At 36.2% G+C, this 20,541-nt stretch overlaps 1 protein-coding gene across 3 annotated transcripts in view; it reads right to left on the minus strand.

The window, feature by feature from the left end:
• The window catches only part of disp1 (dispatched homolog 1 (Drosophila)), a 49,693-nt gene that overhangs the window by 13,294 nt on the left and 15,858 nt on the right, over window positions 1–20,541 (minus strand). For 2 of the 3 annotated variants that reach the window (XM_066677028.1, XM_066677029.1), the window contains exon 2: window positions 12,812–13,392. In XM_066677028.1, the coding sequence (XP_066533125.1) occupies window positions 12,812–13,359 (548 nt within the window). In that variant the 5' untranslated portion in view covers window positions 13,360–13,392. The remainder of the gene's footprint in view (window positions 1–12,811; window positions 13,393–20,541) is intronic. The other variant, XM_066677030.1, reaches the window with a different exon arrangement.

The raw sequence follows: 20,541 nt of genomic DNA on the forward strand, positions 1-20,541 counted from the left end.
TAATACAACAACCAGATGTTGTAACAACTCTGGCTTTGAAGCATCTGCATATTCTACACAAGCCCCATTAAGAGTACTGAAGGGATGTGTATGAGTTCCTTTTGGCCTGATCAAAAGAAAAAAGTATGCACAGCCAACCATTAACCTTAATTAAAAATAAACCTAAACACTCATCTGTGTTTTGCAGATGCTCACCTTGTGTGACCCTGGGATTCACTGCTAAGAAGAAACAGGATTCAAAACAATCTAACATTAGTCAAAGAGGTGCAAATGATTGATTAATAAGAAAGCAGCTGATTTTTGTGTAAAAGTGCATTGAATCAAAGCCGATATTCCAGGGACATATTTGGCTTGAAAAGAAAAATGTGACCATAATTATTCCTTTTGTGATATGGTACATATAAAAATGTAACCATGACCACTGGATTGTGATATTGCACTATTACATTTTTAGGCAAAACACTACCTTTTCACTTTCTCCAATGTTTAATTCAACAAGTGAACTGTGTATCACTAACAAACCAAATTTAAATTTGCAGTAAATGCTATGTACACCTCCCTCAGAAGGGATTAAAGCAAAAAAAAAAAAAAATTATAATAATAAATTCTTCAGACTAAAAGGTATTTTGAAGATTCCTACAGATTTTCAAAAAAGCAGAAGCAGTGTGTATACACACCCTGACCACTCAAAGCCTGCTTAACAAATCAAATTATAATATTTTCACACCATGCCACAAACAACCATTTCTGCTGTTCTCCAAAGTGGCCATCAAGATGTAAAAAGGCTTTAACCTTTAAATAACTTTATTTAAATAATAGTGTACCAATTGTGGTTTATTGTAAGAATATGATTTTAACCAGCTTTTCTGTTGTTTGTTAATATGTGACTTCAATGCTGCTTTTAACAGATGATATAAAAGTTACCTGGCAAAATAATTAACTGTGTACATTCAGTTTCAGTGCTTGTTTTCACTTCATCTTATTATAATAACAAACAAGAAAATAATGCTTCAAAACACTTAACAGGAGCAGCATTAAATAACTTGCTGTAAACAATACATTCTTGCTGTAAATGTAGATGTTTCATTGTTTTGGTTTTTGGAAGTAAAACCATGAGTCCAAAATTTTGCTACACCAGATGATACCCCTTTCAGGGTTATTTCTAAAGGTGTTGTGGCTATGACTCCAGAGGTGGACGGTAAGTATAAAGAGGCTGGAGCAAAAGGCTGTGATGTCTTACTAGAAGCACTGGTGGACCTACCTAGAAGAGCCAAAGAGTGATTTTCCCTGCATTGAAAAGCTGTAATTCTCTTTTTTGTGCAAATGTTTTGCTCGTCATCTTCTGTATTCAGACACACATCATATGAAAATAGCACAAACGATCACCGCAGAACTAATATCAACTCATCAACCGTCAATAGCATAATGCATGATTCTCAGAATATTTACATTTTACAAACGTTTTAGGAGTTACGAAGCCATTGCTAAAGCTCTGAGCCTCCAGTGATCCACGGGGAGAACACACCAAGCTCATCACAGACAGTCACCCAGAGCGGGTCTCGAACCCACAACCACTTTAAATTAAAAATAGAAAAATGTTGGCTGCAGGGGTGGCAAGTTTCACACAGCTCCAGGGTTCTGGAGTTAATAAATAAGATACAAACAATGTCCAAATGTAAGCCATGTGCAGATGCTATCAGTGTAAATCACTGAAATTACAAATCCAGCTGTCTAATAGTATTTCCTGGTTTTTTTCTTAATTGCATACTTCTGTGACAAACACTCTGCAAGTGCTGAGAAAACAATGTTAAAATATTCTAATCAGGAGAGGAGCATAATAAACAGGAAAGGCATTGGGTGTACCATGACACTGTGAAAAAATAATTATTTCATATCTGGTGCTGTAAAAATGTATTTGCCCCTTCCTAATCTCCCCTAATTTGCATATTTATAGATCACCTGTAGAGATCACCTGATTAATTTTAATACAAGGCTAAGGTAAAGCAAGTAACCACATTTTAATAAGTGATTTAATTCATCAAGGATAAAATGCTGTTCAGCTCTACCTGGCCCCACAGCTACTAAATCAACCAGTCAACCAAAATTCACTTGGCAACTGGGTTCAATTTCACTAGCCACAACAAAGGAATATAAACACTGCTTAAATAGAACCTGTCTGGCAATGTGAATCAGGTTAAAATGTGGTGCCACATTGTAAAGAGATTCAAAAAGAGATGCAAATCAAAGTCACTGAACTCTGTCTGGAAAGAGTTACAAAGCCATTGCTAAAGCTCTGAGCCTCCAGTGATCCACTGTGCGAGCTCTAATCTACAAACTGAAAAGCCATGGAACAGCCGTGGTGAAGCTTCCTAAGAGTGGCCTGCCCCTGCAAAACTTCTCCATAAGCGCACTGACAACTCATTCAGGAGGTCACAAAAGAACCTAAATGAACATCTAAAGAACAGCAGGCCTCACTTTTGAAAGCCACTGGGTAATAATGGCATCCATGGGAGTGCTGTAAAGGCCAATTTATGCTTCTGTGTCAAAACTACACTGTAGGCAATGTATGAAACTACCAGAAAAATACCGCAACGAGGCCGATTGGTCAACAATCGGAAGACCATAGTTCAACAGAGGGAGTCCACAAACATGAACTCCTCTTCTCCACACTAAAGAGACTACAGTTTAGATTTCCTCTGACATTGGTTTGGACATCAAGGAAACAAACAAAAAAAAAAAATGCAGAACAAGGGAAAAATATGAATGGAAAAGAGAGCTGACACTGTATTTGTTGCTTTCCTGGCACGACATGTAAAGTACACTCTGTTCCAAACTGCACCTTACTCCCTACATTGTACACTTAACAGATTTGTAAAACTATACTACTACATCAGTACATTGTGTACAGCATTGTATAGAGAATGTTTGAGATTCAGCCCTTTGCAGAACGATGCTGACACACCAAGGCACAAGCATAAATGCTCACAATGGCATAGAGCACTACTACTGACCAAGAAACATTTGCCTAAAACATCCAAATGACCCCTAGGGATTTGGAATAATTCTCTCCACATGCTCGCAAATTAAGCATTTGATTGCAGCTGTTACTGCCAAAGGCTGTTGCTATTAGTTTAAAAGGGACGTTAATTTTCCACAAGGGTGATACAGATAGTTATTCCAAGTAATCACTTAAAAGATGCATTTGCGCTGATATTATATTGAAATTGGTTTGACGATCTAAAACATTCAAGAGTGACAAGTAAGCAAAAGTATGGGTAGGAAAAAATTAGTAGAGGAAAAGATTTTTCACAGCTCTTTATCCACTAGATTGTTAGTCTAACTATAGCTACAAATCAAGGATGTTACGTGAAACCTATTTAAATTTTAAAACATGTCTGCTGTTCCAGGATATGTAAATAGGAAATTTCAGTAAACGATTAATGTTGATAACCACCCCCCCCCCCCAATTGTTGATGCATGAAATTCTGCAAAATATAGAGTGGAAATGTTTAGCTGAATATAAAGTTTTTATGGTTAAATTTAGGTGTCATGTGACATATTTCCCCTCACATCCATCTTGAAACAAACAATAGGCATATTTAGGGTGAGGCATATTTGGCCTGAGCAGAAATCTCAAGGATCACTCCCTCAGGACACAGTGCACACTGTAGAGGTCAGGAAATTATAGTTGTTACACCCAAATAGTTAAATAGTGAGTCATGTGGCCCATGACTGTATATAAATGACTTTGTATTAGAAATATAACACACTGTGTAAAAGCCATTATTTTAGGCCTTGGTGTAGTACTGGTAGAGTGGGTGTAATTTCCTTCAAGCCTGTTCTTACAGGGCATCCAAATAAATGCTAGGCTAAATTAAACATTTTTTTTTTTAAATTTAGTAATATTATATTGCCTCTGTATCTACCCAATAAGAAGAATGCTCTAACATTCAGCAAATCATAATCATCATTGTGGCCTGTGCAATACTTTGGACACTAAACAATGCAAAGTATCCAATATGTTTTGACAAGGTGTCAGACCTTCTAAAGTGTCAGCTGAAAACCAGACAATTCTCGGACTCTTGAAACTTGTGCCAACACTCAACCATGCTCTCCTTTAATCAATGTATGAAGTCAAAATAGGGCTTTTTGGCCAGAATCATCAAAGGTAAGTAGGAACTACGTGTCATAGAAAAAAACACTTGGCCCACTGTGCAACATAGGGGTGGCTCTATCATTTTTGCCACAAGTGGCTTTGACAAATGACGGATTCTGTGCTCTTTTGAAACAGTTTTTATTTAAAAGCTAAGATTTTCCTCTCTTTGTTTTTGAAAATAACCCTGTCTAAATGAATATGAAAACAGCTGTATTCTCATGCTAGTCCAATAGGGGGCCATACTTCCTCTTACAGAGAGGCCTCAAAACACCACAACGCATGAGAAGAATATGGTGGTTAAATCTTAAATAACGCCATACTTCCTATGTAGTATGCTACAAAAGTCATGAAATTATTAAATCTAGTTCTTAATAATGGGTCATGTCTTTTCAATAAATCATCACTTATACTTATATGTGGGAATCTAAATTCTAGTGCTAGCTGCATGTAGTAGTTTATTGTACTTCAAAACATACTGTATACTTTATCCTTTTATAATGTACTTTAGAAACACTACACTACTGTTGTCCACACAAGAACACTACAGCAACGTTTTCAAAAATCTCCACCTTGGGCAACATTTTGGAAAACCTCTGTTTTCAGTAACCTTAAATAACGTTTGTGTGGATGGAAAGCCAAAACCCAGTAAAAACCTCTGCGTGGACGGGGCCTGAGAGTTAGTAAACAACCCAACAGTGTCTTGAATTGCCACCGTTCCTGAATTTTTAGATGGATTTTCTAAAATCTGTGCATGCCAAATTAATCCAATAATATCCCTGAAAGAGATAAATGGAATAAAATAATTTTAGTTAGATACAAAAAGTGTTTGCAAGGTGTAATTTCTGCCATAAGCTGTGTTACTAAGTATAATTGTGTAAAGGATCCAAACTTTTACACATGGCATGTTGATAAATTACATTTTTACGTAAAAAAAAAAAAAAAAAAAAAAAAAAAACTTAGGCATTTGATTATCCAAAAAAATTTTATTTGTATATATATATAATTTATTTTTTTTTCCTTCAACATACACACACACACACATACATACAGGGGGTCCTCGATTTACGACGTTGATCCGTTCCTACGTCGCATTGTAAACCGATTTTCGGTGTAAGTCGGAACATACGTACATACTGTACGTAAATAACATACTGTAAGCACTTATCCTACCCTAACACCTATCCTCCTCGGTCCCGAGCCGCGTAACCGTGTATTCTTCCGCCGCGCACACCAAACACGAAGTTCACATTACGACGCGAAACCGCTTAAGTGGAAACAAGGCTGTATACAGTAAATGGGAGATGTGTCGTAACCACGAAACATCATAACTCGGGACTGACGTAACCCGAGGACCTCCTGTATGTATGTGTGTATGCATGTATGTGTGTGTTATTATACAATATTCACCTCTCCTTCTGGAGAAGAGAATAGTGCAATGTGACTCTAAAACCACTGTTTTACACTTACACTCTCTGTACCATTATGAACAATAAATGTACCTTTTTTCACATTTCAGCTTGTTTTCATAAAAATGGAGGTTGAGTTACTGTGCCAAGTCTAAAGAGCAATCCAGACTTTTATCAGCCATAGGTGGCAAACACAAATATCTATCATTGGATCAGCACCCACAACATGTGTGAACTACTTATGAAAGTTACCATTGATGTCGGCGCAATTATTAGGATTTTAGAACATGTCCATCTCCTCTTGATCTTTATGCGCTGTAATCATTTCTCTGAGATTTACACTACCCCCACTTCTTAAATTGTGCATGTGTATGTTAAATACTTCTATTCACAGTGATAACATCAGTCAACGAAGTCTTTGCCAATAAACTGTCAGGAATAATTATTGTGCAGATATATTTTGTTTAACAACATGAGGGTGTTAGGATCCAATTGTGTACCTTAAAGATATCTATGCAAATAAAAAAAAAATTACAGTAAAACAAAACACACACCCTGGAGTCAGCAGAGGGTGTATTAACATTTTAGCAAACAAAATGTATACAGTATACTTTTACTTAAATTATCATGCACCTAAACAGTTGTAAAGCACATATTTACACTTAATTTCTTATATGATTATTTTAGCCTTGAAGATATGACCAAAACATATATATATCATATTTCTTAATTTCGGTTGATATGAAATAAATACAATATCGATATAAACACTAAAAAAGCCACAGCAAAACCGCCAATAACAAACTAAACACATGACATCATCAAACTCTTGGCTTTGTCAAGATTTTTTTAAAACCAACTTTAAAATGGAGTGCAAGAAACTGACAGCAGCGCCCTGTAATTAACATCAGTCAGTGAAAGATACTGTAAATAAGTTTTAAAATCACATTATTATTGAAACATTCTGTATTGCAATAAATACTGATATTGAATTATTGTCCAGCCCTATGGTTATTGATATAATGAGACAAAGTGAATTAAAATACTTTGTTATATGCGCCCTACAGTAAAAGTACTGATTTAATTCACTTTAAACAAAGGGAGAGATTACCTCAAGTACTGTAATGAGAGCAGCTGTAAATCTTAACTTTCTACCATTAACACTATATTAGTGGCTCTGCAGTTACACTCTGCATGCCTAGACAGAGAGCAAACAAGACTACAAGCAACACACCTGGGCAGGGCTATTGCTTTTGTTTGCATTCAGAATCCAGCTGCATCTTCTGAACTCTTTTTGATCCCATCAAAGATAAATATGCCCTAGGCCTGACTGAGATGATATCTGTGTTATACAGCTGTTTCATTTTAGAAACATATACCCCTTTGGGTACACCTACTCACACGAACACTCTTTCACCCAGTCCCTAAGCTTTCTGTTCCTCTCATTTTTTTAAAACTCCGTGGCAATATTGGCTACATCTCACTGTGAAGCTATTTGACACTAGTCACAAAAAGCTCTGTCAGATGACACAGATAGCCTGATAATACAGTAGGACATGAGTAAGCCTTTGTACAAAAATACGTAAACAGGAAAACAAGAGACAGTCTGTTAACTAACCTTCTGATCGTTTGACAGTTAAGCTTCACTAGGTCATACAGAGTGCTGTGTTGACGCAAAATTTATTTAAAAATAAATAAATAAATAAATAAATAAAACGGGAAGAAGCTGCAAGAAGGAGTTGTCACCGTAACATTACCACAACGTCAGTGTCACTGCAGCATTGAGAATGCTCCACCACCCAAATCATACCTGCTCTCTGGAGGTCCCTGACCAATAAAGAGCAGGGAGAAATGGGGATAAAGTATGCACAGAAACAGGTGGACTACAGCCAGTGTTGGGGGTAACGTGGCACAAAGGAACGTGTTACATTAATGTGATTACATTTTTTCTGTAACCAAGTATTTAAATATTTTGTAATTACATTACAATTGTCAATTAAATACAACGCTTTCATTTTTCACATTATTCTTAATAACATTATTAACACTTCCTAAAGTTTCCACAAGTGTGTGTGTGTGTGTGTGTGTGAAACCAAATATATATAACCACTATTACAGAGGTGAGTGAGCTAACAGCTTTTTCTTCAGCAGTGGATTCTGAGTAGTTTTTTTGCTGATCATAGATTTAGGCAGCTCCAAGTAAGTTTAAAAAGAGCCCCTTGAAAATTCTGTAACTTAATTCATGAAGACTTTTCTTCTGTTCATTCAGCAATACTTGGGAACATGATTTAGATGTTTTACTTATTTATTTATTTGACCACTGAAGTTTTATTTGAATATTTTATTTTGCTTAAAGGAGTAATCTGTAATGATGACACAGAGTTTAAAATCGGAACTATAATACAGTTTCAAAAGTGGTCAGAGCTGTCTGCCTCCTCCACAGACGTGAAGCTCAAGCAGGTTGCCAGTTTGAGGAAAACTGAATGAACAAGCAAGAGACGAATTTAAGAACTTGGACCGTAATAGCTAAGAAGAATGTGCCATAATCAACATATTTACACAGAAAAGTGTTCATCATTTCACTAAAACATCTATCTACGCAAATATATATATATATTAATAATATTAAATATTTTGACTAGACAAGGCTGATGTTTCCTTTCCAACATAAATGTAATTTAGGAGGCAGATCTTATCCACAATTTTTATAATCAAACATTTCGTTCCACCTTACATGTCCGTATACGAGTCCTTGGTTCTTGAAACTAGCGCTCTAGTTTTGAAATTTTTTGAAGCAACTGTTATTCCACTTTATTAATTTAAAACGCACAAACCAATTTTATTATTCTACCAATTATTCACAATTTTCATATTCAAGCATTTAGTTCCACCTTAAATGGGTCTGTTTAAGAATCTTATTTTGCCCAGCTTCTTACTTAATACTTATTTCCACATTAAACAGCTATGCAAAGTTAAAGCTAGTGCTAATTTTTATAAACAAAATTCGTTTTGAAAAACTTTTCCCATTTTATCCATTTAAAACACATGACCAAGTGCACATCATGTCACTAAAACATCTAGCTACCTACTAGTGAAACGCTTATTTGTTGTGTACTACTAAGCTTGCTTTCTCCATTCCACCTTAAATAGGTGAATATGTGAGGCTTTTCAAACACAATTACTCCTTAATATGTTAAAAAAAAACAAAAAAAAAACACACACACACCACGGAGAAACACGACTCTGCCTCAATTTCTTTAAAACAATGGTATTTACACTTTTCCATCATATAGTTATTCACCTTTTTCATATAAAACACACCTAACATCTTTCAAATGTCGCAATGCCTCACTTTCTTTATATAAGCACACAACCAACCCATGGCGTTTACTCTTTTAAATCAATTGTTTAAAAACAGGGCCAATATTTCCTCTCATTTTACTCCATCTCTGGTTATGGAAATTTTTTTAGAAGGGCAGTGGGGCTTTTTGGGTCCGGCAAGACAGAGTTTGGACAGAGGGCTTGATGACAGGCAGGACCTCGGAGAGCGAGATCTATGAGCTCCCTACCGGACTGGCCACTTAAGGAGAATATACTGCTTTACAAATGCTGTGAGAGGCAGCCATGTTTTAGCTTTGACTGTTTCTTTAATCTTATCATTTTATGACAAAGTAGAGTAAATATCTTACAGAATGTAATGAGTAAAGAAATCCCATTACGATATCAGTTAAGTAGTGAGTAATCAGTAATAGACTTTTTTTTTTTTTAGTAACTACCCCAACACTGACTACAGTCTGTAACAGTAGAACTACAAAGTGCTCCTGTATAATTGGTGTTGATAAAATCCTACAAAATAATTAGCTAATATTTCCATATATAATGGACTAGAATAGGAATACCAATTATATTTGAATTATCATTAGGATGCAAAAACAACGGTTCAGATTTAGGCTCAGTAGCTTGGCTTGATCATTTGCAAATATGCAAACATTTCTAACACTCAAACAGAGCACAAATGTCCTTTTCAGACATCTTGGCTCGTCAGGGCTTGCAGCTGTCACAGAGACAGCTCTGTATGTTCAGTGTATAAGCTTTGACACCTCCCTTTCCCATAAAACAAGTAATTCGAAGATTACTTTATTTAACAAAATGTATCTGGATTTCAACTACACTGGGGCTGTTGGACACGATAAATTGGACTGAACTATTTAGAAAAAACATTCACATTAGCTACAATAACAATGACCAAAAAGGAAACAGAATTCTGAGAGCACTTGGCCATGGTAAGTAAAGTATGTAAAGTCAAGTCGAGTCATTTATTTGTATAGCGCTTTTTACAACCTGGTGATATAAAGCAGCTTTACAGAAATGTGGAAATAAAACAAGCAAGTCAAACAGTGGCAAGTAAAAACTCCCTTGAAGTTTGAGAATCCTGGGAAAAAAAGATTCACAAGAGGGACACATTCTCATTTTTTTTTTTAAACTGCAGATAGAAACAGCCTTTGCTAAAAACCTCCATTACCCACACAGACTCAAAGGTCTGTGCTGAATTGGTCCCATCAAAAATCCAGGAGCAGCTGTATGGGGACGATAGGGGCCACAGACGTGGTGTAAAGAAATTTCCACTCCTGTCCACTTGTTTTCAAGTATATAAAGGCATACCTAAAATTTTTGAAGTTCCAAAACAATAAGCATTTACTATTATTAAGCTTAATAATTGTAAATACATGCAGTTGAATAGTATATTAAATCTCCAAAAGTCACTATTTGCTGTTTGGTCCAGGAAAACGAGACGATGGGTTGCTGTGGTACAATAGAAGTCCATTATTGGCACTAAAAGGTACAAACAGTGCAAATGTACAATGGTGTTTTGGGGGTGGGGGTGGGGGGGATGAGGATACTGCTCTATTCCTGCTCCATAGATGGGTAATATTGAATTTATTTTACTGTAGTCCCCTGTCCCCCCCCAAACAAACCTTTGCACTTTATTTAAAAAAAAAAAAAATGAAGAGCTTAGGACTGCGCTTCCCCACAATTGCTGATGTTCCCTTTAAACGGCGCATTCACTATACTGACTCTTTGCGTATTATTGTCCTGTGTTTGTGGTATTACAGTCTACTCATGCTGTTGTATTTATTCAGATTGTACCTTTGAAACAAACAAGCCGAAAGGGCGAGGCGGAGTGGACAGCGGCTTTAATTGTTGCGAGTCAGCTGCCTCTTTCATGACTGTTCAGGCACTCCGGATTATGTTAATCATACCTTACCAGGCAGTTTGCGGTTGGCAAGTAAAGGCAAGAACAAACTTCTGTGCAACCAAGCAGTCACTGGAAACAGATTTTTCTTGGTCAGTGACTATGAATAACATTCAAACAGAATAAAAGAGTTTTCTTTACATGTGTAACTGAAGATCTGCCCTTACACTGGCTAAGACGTGGAATAGAAAATGTCTGAGGTGCAATCAGTCATCGCTCTCTGTAATCAATACATTTTTATATTGTACAGACTCAATGTATTTAAGGCAAAGAAATATAGAAAACCAGAAATTAAATATATGTTGTGTAACAGTCAAAATATAAATACAATTGTCTGGCTTTGCCTCAGTCTTTATTCTGAATAGGCACTGTGCAGGTTCCGTCTCAACTAAATAACTGTAATTGCATGACTCACTAACTCTTGAAAATTTTCAAAAAGAACATTTAAATTGTAAAGCAATCACAGTGCATTATATTACCCACCACCTTATAATTTCTAAAGGGTGTTCCCTTATGCTAAATTAGGGTCAAAAGTTTTGTTCATTTGGAAGAAGGGGGGGAGGGGAAAAAAAAAAAAAAAACCTGAAAGTATAATCTTGAGAAACTTTGAAAGATACAACAATGTATTCATGGATGATATTTTTTTTTAAGTTGAAATTTATATGGAATTTTTTTTAATATATTCTTTTATATGAAAAGTTCTGGTACCAGTCATCCTTTCCGAATATACTGTTGTGTTTGTATTGGCCTCTGACATCTCCGTTAAAAAAAAAAAAAAAAGAAAAAGGGAAATTAAAATCATGTTCTTTCTCCATGTTGTGTCGAAAATATATTGTATCATGGAGCAAATATATATTTGTATTGTGAAAATCGCTGCACCCTTAGTTGTTGTTTAAAAAGACAACACAGTATTATGATAATACCCTCGACAAAAAAAATAAATATATAAAATGCTCTTATCATACCTGTATGAGTATGGGATGGGCATAGTCTTAATATTCTAATGAATGCGCATGACTGACAGCCCTCTATCACTGATGAACCAAAAGTTGTTTACATTAACATAGCAAGGTTGGGTGGTATAATGATAAGACCATATACCTGAGTTTTTAAAAATGTGTACGGCATCTCAAAATGAGGGCAGTATTTCAAAATTATGACATGTGCTGTGATTAAAATTTCTGTTCTGTGTTAGACTCTACAAGGCCAGGGTTCATTCTTGTGCATTTACGAGAGCCACAGGGAGGGGGCACTGTGGGAGCTACCTGACTGCTCAGTCTGAAAACGGGTGGTGGGGGGAAAAAACAAAAACAAACAAAAAAAACTCAAGCCTATTGGCCCACCCCAGTTGAGTTTAGCATCGAGTTTAGGTTAAAAGTGTGGAATGTAGCTGAATACAGGCAAAATACTCAGAAGACTCTTGACTCCGCTTTGTGCTCACAAGTATGAGACTTTATCCTTTAAATGTGTGTGGTGTGAACTGGAGTTCACTGGAGAATATTCAGCTGTGGTGTGCTAAACCACAAATGCTGATTAGCTGGCCAGCTATGCTTCGAAACAGTGTAGAACCCATCCTACTTCACTTATTTTCAAACTTTTCTGTTCCTCCAACACCAGTATTAAATTTGCTCTCTCAGAAATTGGATTTTATTATTAACGTGTGGTGGTGTGCACTGTTGAGCTGTGCTGAACTGAACACTGCAAAAACCCTGCACTCGACTTGGTGCTCACAGATGAGAGGCTCATGCAGCCCCACAGAAATGCTGTATACCGTGTTAATATTTTAAAACTGACAGTATGAAAAATGTAGATACCACCCATCACTCATATGCATTTACATTGTGGGCCATGAGTAACTAGATTAACTTAATTAGAAAACTACACAGTATTCCCAATAGCTTTAACAAATTTAGGAGCAAACATTTAGGTGCAACCAATCAACCAATAAATTAAATAATTAAAAAATGCACTTTAAGTGATGCAAAGAAATCTTACCTTAATGTGGCCATGTTGGGTTGATTCTGAAAGTGCTCCTGCCAGCGATGGTGGTGCATACAGAAGGAAGGGGTGCCCTGCACACAACAGGAGCCCAGATGAAGAGCATTTGATGGAAAAGGACCCTGGAAAAGGCTGCCTTCCTGCTGGTTCCCACTGCAACAAACAGGTTCATGGAAAGGACAGTGGACACAACAAGCAGGTGGGAGAGAACTAGGTAACAGCTTGGTCAGTCTCTGGGAGTCTGTTAGATGTGACAAAGATGCTGGTGAGGTGGAGGAGGACAGGGAAGAAGAGGGTGGCTGAAAGGAGCCATTCTGCTTTAGGCATCCATTTTGGCATGGTGGTGCCAACTGTGAAGGCTCTATAGGCCTCAGAGGTCCCATGTTCAAAGGTGTTGATCCCTGGTCCAACTCACTGGTCTCTTGAGCTTTAGCAGTAGTGGAATTGGTGAAATTGGCACTGGTCACGAGAGTGGCAGCTGTGGTGCTTGGTGGAGCTCTGCCATTGCATGACACCTCATCACTGGATGCTTCATTCAGAGCCATGTCCTTCAATCCAGTGATGTTTGGACTACTAATCTAAACAAGAAGATATGGGGGGGGGGGGAAGAGAGAGAGAAAAAAAAAAAAAAAAAAAAAAAAAAAAAGGTCACTTAGCCATATAGGATACAGTTCAAAAATCACATCTATGCAGGAAGATTTTGATGAAATTGATGGGGTTAAAATATTTTAAAAATATTTAAAATGTTAAATTATCCTCGTTTTACAAAGTAAAAAACACATATTTCACAGATTTCAGTGAAATGATTAAATATATCAAAGAAATGTTTGAGCGCTATAAAGCACAATACAATACGGCTGGGGAAATATATTATATATATATTTTTTTTTATTTATTAAATTTTTTTTTCTCCATTTATTCATAATCTGTAACCGCATATCCAGTTCTGGGTCGCGGTGGGTCTGGAGCTGACCCGGAATCATAGGGCGCAAGGGAGGAACACACCCTGGAGAGGGCACCAGTCCCTCACTGGGGGGCACACTCACCTTTGAGTTGCCAATCCACCTACCACGAAAAAACCAACACGGGGAGAACACACCAAAATCCTCACAGACAGTCACACGGAGCAGGACTTGAACCCACAACCTCCAGGTTAAATTCCACCATGGAGAGTGGTTCTAGCACCCTCTATTAACAAGCCTTTGTTTGTTTTTTAGCAAAAACAACAAATAACACCCGGCATTAGAATAAAACCAAATAACATTATTCCAGTGAGTGTGACCTTCTGTGTGTGAATGTGAAGGTTTAACTTTTCCAAATCTCTCCTCGTGGAGTCCGTATTATTTGAGATTATCTTCCAACACCTAATTTTACCGGTTAATAAATAAAAAAAAATGAAATAAAACTGGTCACATTAAAAAGCAAGTTTTGAAGGGGATACTTGAATGGTGAATTTATAGATGGTTTCTTTAATATGACCAAAGTCTTACGTGATGTCTTGTTGGTTTATGAAGTTCAAGGCCTTGAATGACAAATATTGAAGTGCTGACGAAATATGAAAAATATGAAGACCCCAACAACTAAAGACATGCCTGAATTATCTATTAATAATTAATGTCTAAATATATGATGTGCTATTATTCATACTGATAAAACTGTTCTGTAGTCCAGCCTTTCTCATTTGGATCCATCAGGGGTTCTGACATTGCTATTAAAACAAAAAAAAAAAAATTGCAAAACTTATACAAATGGAGCTATGATGGCTTGGAGACTGGCGATAAAAGAATAAAGTCTGAATATTTCAGTAAACAAAACCTGAATATTCTGAGAATACATTAAATATATGACCTTATCTCTTAGCATCTAAAAACTCCCTATGCGTAATTAAATCCATATTTTCCTTCGGAGTTTTGTGCACTGGTGAACAGCCAAAAACACATTTCATTCACAAAACAGTTATTCAATAAAATCCAACTGATCTGCTGTCACAATATTATATTAAAGAACGCTTACAGCCGGAGTGTCTGTGTGCAGTGTGCATGGTGGGGTGGCTTACATTTTTTAAAGAAAAAAAAAAAAGTTCATGACGAGTCCACATTTCATGTCGCTTTTCTAAGTGCCAGAGCTAAATAAGGCTACTTGGGCGGGCGGCACAAGATAAATAAGACGAGCCTTGGGGGTTAGCATGTTCGCCTCCCAGCCCTGGGATCTTGGGTTCAAGTCCCATGTAGATGGATTTTCCATGTTCTCCCCGTGCCTGCGTGGGTTTCCTCCGGGGTCTCCGGTTTCCTTCCAAAGTCCAAAAACATGGAGGTTAGGTGAATTGGCTTCTGTAATAACTGTCCTGGTGTGAGTGAATAAGTGTGGATTGGCGCTCTATCCTGGGTGAATCCTTAGTGCCCGATGCAGTTCAGAATTGAGTGTTGAATTGAATGGCGTTCTGAGCCGTGTTGATTGTAAAGCATCCTTGAGTATCTAGAAAGGCGTTATATAAATGTAATGATAAAGAAAATACTCAGGCTGTTACCAAGGAAAAGTGACCATGGCATTGGTTATGCGCATATGTATGAAGGTACCACCGATGCAGAGGCTTCTATTAGTATTACTGAGAGACCTCTGCTGTCATCAAGACGATGACATTTTCCCAGTTATTCTCCCAGTAATTCTGCACAAGTCAAATACGTGGCTTTGTAGACAGAGTGCATGTGCTTGAATGGTCCAGATCTGTCTCCTATTGAAAACGTACCATGAAGAGAGAATCAGACAATAGTGACCACAGACAGATGAGCATCTCAAGTCTGGTATATAGCAAGAATGGGGGAAGGGAAAAAAAAAAAAAAAAAAAAAAAAAAAAATATATATATATATATATATATATATATATATATATATATATATATATATATATATATATATATATATATATATATATATATATATATATATATATGAACTGACCTGCGTGTTGTGTTCTGAGCGTGTTGCAGGCATCAATATATCCAATATTATATGTGTACATATCTCTGCGATGTTGATACCGATGCCTATTTATAAAATACTCTGTTTCTTATCCTTATTTTTCTGACAAGAAAAATCTGTTTCAATCTTAATTGAAAATGCTATTCTCTCTGCATTTAATCCATCTTTGGCAGTAAACACACACACACTGGTGATTAGGGGAGGCACACATACACACCCAGTCACCCTCGGCATCTGGGGAGTATTTGGGGTCAAGTGCCTTGCTCAAGAGCACCACAGCTGTGGACTAAGGGAGGACACAGTGTGGTTCCTTTGAGGGGATGGAACTGGCGACCTTCTGGTCTCAAATCTGGTTCACTTTAAAAAAAACAAAATTAGAGCTTGACAGACATTTAATTGGCTAAAAAGATATGAACAATTGTCTTTCACAGTGTATATTAAAAATTGAGCTACTTTCCTTGTACAAGAGCTGGCCACTTGGTAAAATTCCTGTGTGTTACAATTTCAGGTGCACTTTATCCAGACGTAACAGAACTTGCTAGCCTGTTAGCTGTTTTAATGAACATTTGCATCTTACAAAACAGCCATTCACAGGGTTAAAGAGAGAGAAAACAAATGTTAGCCTAAGATGAACGAGCACAAGATGTTAACACAGATGAGATTCTTTATTTTGCCTTAAAGATGTGGATTTCACTCAAAGAAAACTTCTGCCCAAAGCAAGACCACGTATTCAAATAGTCTGCAGCTAAACAGTCCCCCTCTTGAAGCCGCACTGTTTACTTTCTAGGAGTCGACAAACTAGCGTCACAAACATCCCCCTAAACTGGCAACCCCACAAATACTGCGCTTTCATTTGACAGTTTCAATAAACTTCTGTAAATAGGTCAATGTCTAAATTTAAAGATGTTAAAGTGTTTGTCCACATGTCACTGGAATGATGACAAACACAAAAAGCATTTAAGTCACTTCATAAATCTGTCTGCACTGAAATTGTGTGTATACATCCAATGCTTACATGATTAGCTGCACAACCCCAACAATTGGAAAAAAGAAAATCTCAGCACAGTGTTTCCTTGTTTGTTTTTCATAGAGACTGTTTCTGCCAGTGTCACTGAAAGCTGTTTACGTCATGTAGATCCAAGGAAAGAAACGAGATGCTCTCTGCTGTAGTCGGACTAGAGGACAAGGGCAGTTCTATTTCCATGGTGGTGAAAAAGTTTAAAATTTCCACTCGTTTTAGAGCAAATATTTGTGGCCAGAGTTAATCCAGGAGTGGGAGCAGTTATGAAAAAAGGGCTGCAACTAATTTGTATTGTTGATTGCTCCTAGGAAGTGAGGATTTTTTCCTAGGTAGGTTGTTTTATTTGAAAACAAAGATAAAATATTACATTTATTGCAAAATGTCAATGAAATTCAATGAATGCACTTTTTTTTTTAAACAAAAGATGGAAAAATGAAGACATGAAACAGTATTAAAATGTTACATCATGATTATAGTGGCTGAAATAATCATGCTTATCAATTTTATAACAGCATTGTTCAAGAGTGTGTAAAGATTCCAAAAATTGTATTGATACACAAAATGGCCCAAAAAAAAAAAAAAATTAAATAGTGAATGCTTCCTAAAAGAAAAATCTGGCACCAATAGTTTTTTTGTTTTTTTTGAGGCAAACAGGCCAAATCAAATATTCCAAAAAAACCTCAGGTTTTAATTAGATTTTCCTTCCACCAATCCTGTTTCTTGCCCATCTAACATAACGTCAATTTACTTTTATGCCCATATGAATGATTTTTAGGGATTAATTGAAAGTATTTGGGACATGTGAGTATTTTGCACAATGTTTGTGTATTTCAATCTAACAGGTTTCACACCATTCCACAGGAGTTTTATTTTTCCTTATCAGCTGCAGCAGCTTATAGATTTTTGTAATAGTTTAACAACACAGTTCCAGGTCTGTGCAGCAAGCACTGAATTGAGATGTCTGTTTAATTTACAGCTGTTATTATTTTACTAACCTTTTTTGATATTTGAAAAACAAACAAAAAAAAATTTAAATATCAGCACAGCCTTATTTTTATTTATTTATTTATAATATTTTATAATGTTTATTCAGTTTTTAGTTCTAAAAGTCATCATGTGAGTTTAAGCTAGTAATCATTATGTTAGGTTTTAAACAGGTAATCAGTAATGATAATGATCCTCCTTTCTTTAATGTGGAAATATAAAGATAAACTTTATGAGCAAGGTGTTCACCAGGGTTTGTTTATTTCCTGAGCTAGGTTTATGATTCTTGCTAAATTTACATAGGTTTTCATTTCACCAAAGAATGCTGTTACCCTCATTTTCCCTAAATTATCTTTGTTTGACAAAAATGTTTCATGAGATTTCATCATATTAATATGATTGGATTATGGCATTAAATATTTAAAAATCACATATCGTGATCCATCCAGATTTAGTCATGTGTCTTTTTAGCAAGCCAATAAAGTTGAGTAAGGACGCCCTCTCTGAAATAACTAGAGTCTGCCTGGCCGCACTTCAAAGCAAAGAAGCTTCAGAGAAGGGCACTGTACGCGGATGAAGGCACTAATCAAAAGCCAAGAAATGATCACCTCCACTTCATCAATCTGACAAGGTCAGCAAACAACACCAGATTTCAAGAAGATGAGAGCTAAAGAGGAAAGGTGGTATACATCCGTTACTGAGTTTTGAAAGAGATTCATTTAGTGGAAATATGCAAAATAATTAATATATCACACAAAAATGTCCAAAGGAAGAATGGTAAATGAAAGAAAACAGTATAGAAGGCACTAGAAATAGCTACAGAAAAAGGTATAAAATGAAAAATGACAAAGTTACTTATGCTTTATCATATATATTCCATATTTTTCCTATTTACCACTATCAAGTTAACATCGCATATCTCAGTAGGAGACAAGGAACAGCTTTTATTTTGTGGCAATAAATGAATAAACGTACATATAAAAATGACCTCATTTTGAAAATTGCTGGGGAAAAAATGGAATGGAAAGCGCAGTGCCCAGTTAAACCATATTGTGTATATCCTCTGTTTACCAACGAGACAAAAATTCCACTAATATGGGAGAGATGTGTGCCCACCCACACAGGGCAGTTTAGAATCAACAAAATGGAAGGTGTGAAATTTCTGGGTGTGATAATTGATCATACATTAGGTTGGAAACCACATGTAAATAATGTAAAGACAAAAATCCCTAAAAGAGTTGCAATATTACTTACAATTAAAGACATCCTGAATGAGAAATCACTTTATATACTGTTCTTTCATAGCTTCATACAAGGCCTGCTGTGTGGAGGTATGGGGAAACACAAAAAAACAAACAAATCTAAACCAATTTTAAGGCAACAAAAGAAAGCTATATGAATTGTAATCAAAAGGATTATGGATTATGAGCCAACCAACAAACTATGTATTAATTTACATACTTTAAAATTCTGTGATGTGGTTAACGTAAATGCTGGACAATTAATGTACAAAGCACAATACAACTTATTTCCCAACTCTGTTCAGAAGTTGTTTGAAACTAAAGAGAGCAAATATGAACTCAGGAGAACAGTTACATTTACAAAAAACTAGAGCAAGTGCAAAAAAAAAAATTCAAGTCCATCAAAGGGGTTTATTTGTCGAATAGTTTTGATAGGGAACTAAAATGTGTAGCTCACTTTGCAAGTAAATTTTTATTTATTTATTTTAAATAAGGTGGTAGGCACTTACAAAACCAAGAATTGATCATTATTACAAAAATAAATAAATAAATAAATAAAAGGAGGAATGTTGATTTTCTTCCTGTGGTTGTTTTGTCTCATCGAAATACAGAAGTAAAAGACTAAGTAAAAAGGGTAGGCACAATAAGCTAATGCTTTAACCTATACCTTTTCAGTTTGTATTTGTTTTGACTGTCAATGTCCATTAATTTAATATTTGTTATTATCATAGTTTTATTTTTTAGGGAATTTTTTTTTAACATATTCATTTTGAAAACTGAAATAAACACTAAATACGACGAAAATACTAGTTCAATCCTAAATGCAAATCTGTACCCTTTAACTCTAAATATCATATATAATACCCATTAACAAACATGAAAAACTTAAGTTTTTTTGGTTACTACCTACTATTTTAGTAAAGAGAACAAAGAAATGTGAATGTATTTCACGGGTAGATTGCTGTTTACTATTATGCGTAATCGGAACTCAACACACAGGGCTCCAATTACACATGTTGATCCAATTTATCGTGTCAAATATGAACTCGTACAAATTCTGAATCAAACTCTGAATCAAAGGTGACAAAAGAAGAGAGGATTAAAAGAGAAGCTGTCTTCAGGTCCAGTTTTAGTGTTTGTCCAACAGTTCAGATTTCACCTTTGAGGAACTGGCCAAATACTAGCCTAGCCATCCAGAGTCAATCTTAGGCCTGGCTGGAGCTCAACAAACAGTGAGGGGGCCCCGGGAATTTCAGCCTCTTCCAAGTTTTGCACAGGTCAGTGAGGGGGAGGACGGGGAGAAGAAGCTGGGAACGCATGCCAGAGAGCAGTATTGTCGAAGGGTATGCATCTATTCTCCAGTGAGTCTGGCCAGTCCACTTTTGGAGCATGGATGTAAAATTTCTCCAGGTGCCTCTGACTCTACATGGTTTACAAAGGAGTGTGGAAATATAAAAACCCCATATTGAAAAAGATGTTGAGAGTAAACATCAGCAGGATGA

This window comes from Hoplias malabaricus, chromosome 7 (genome assembly GCF_029633855.1).
Source record: "Hoplias malabaricus isolate fHopMal1 chromosome 7, fHopMal1.hap1, whole genome shotgun sequence".
Classification (NCBI taxonomy): Eukaryota; Metazoa; Chordata; class Actinopteri; order Characiformes; family Erythrinidae; genus Hoplias; species Hoplias malabaricus.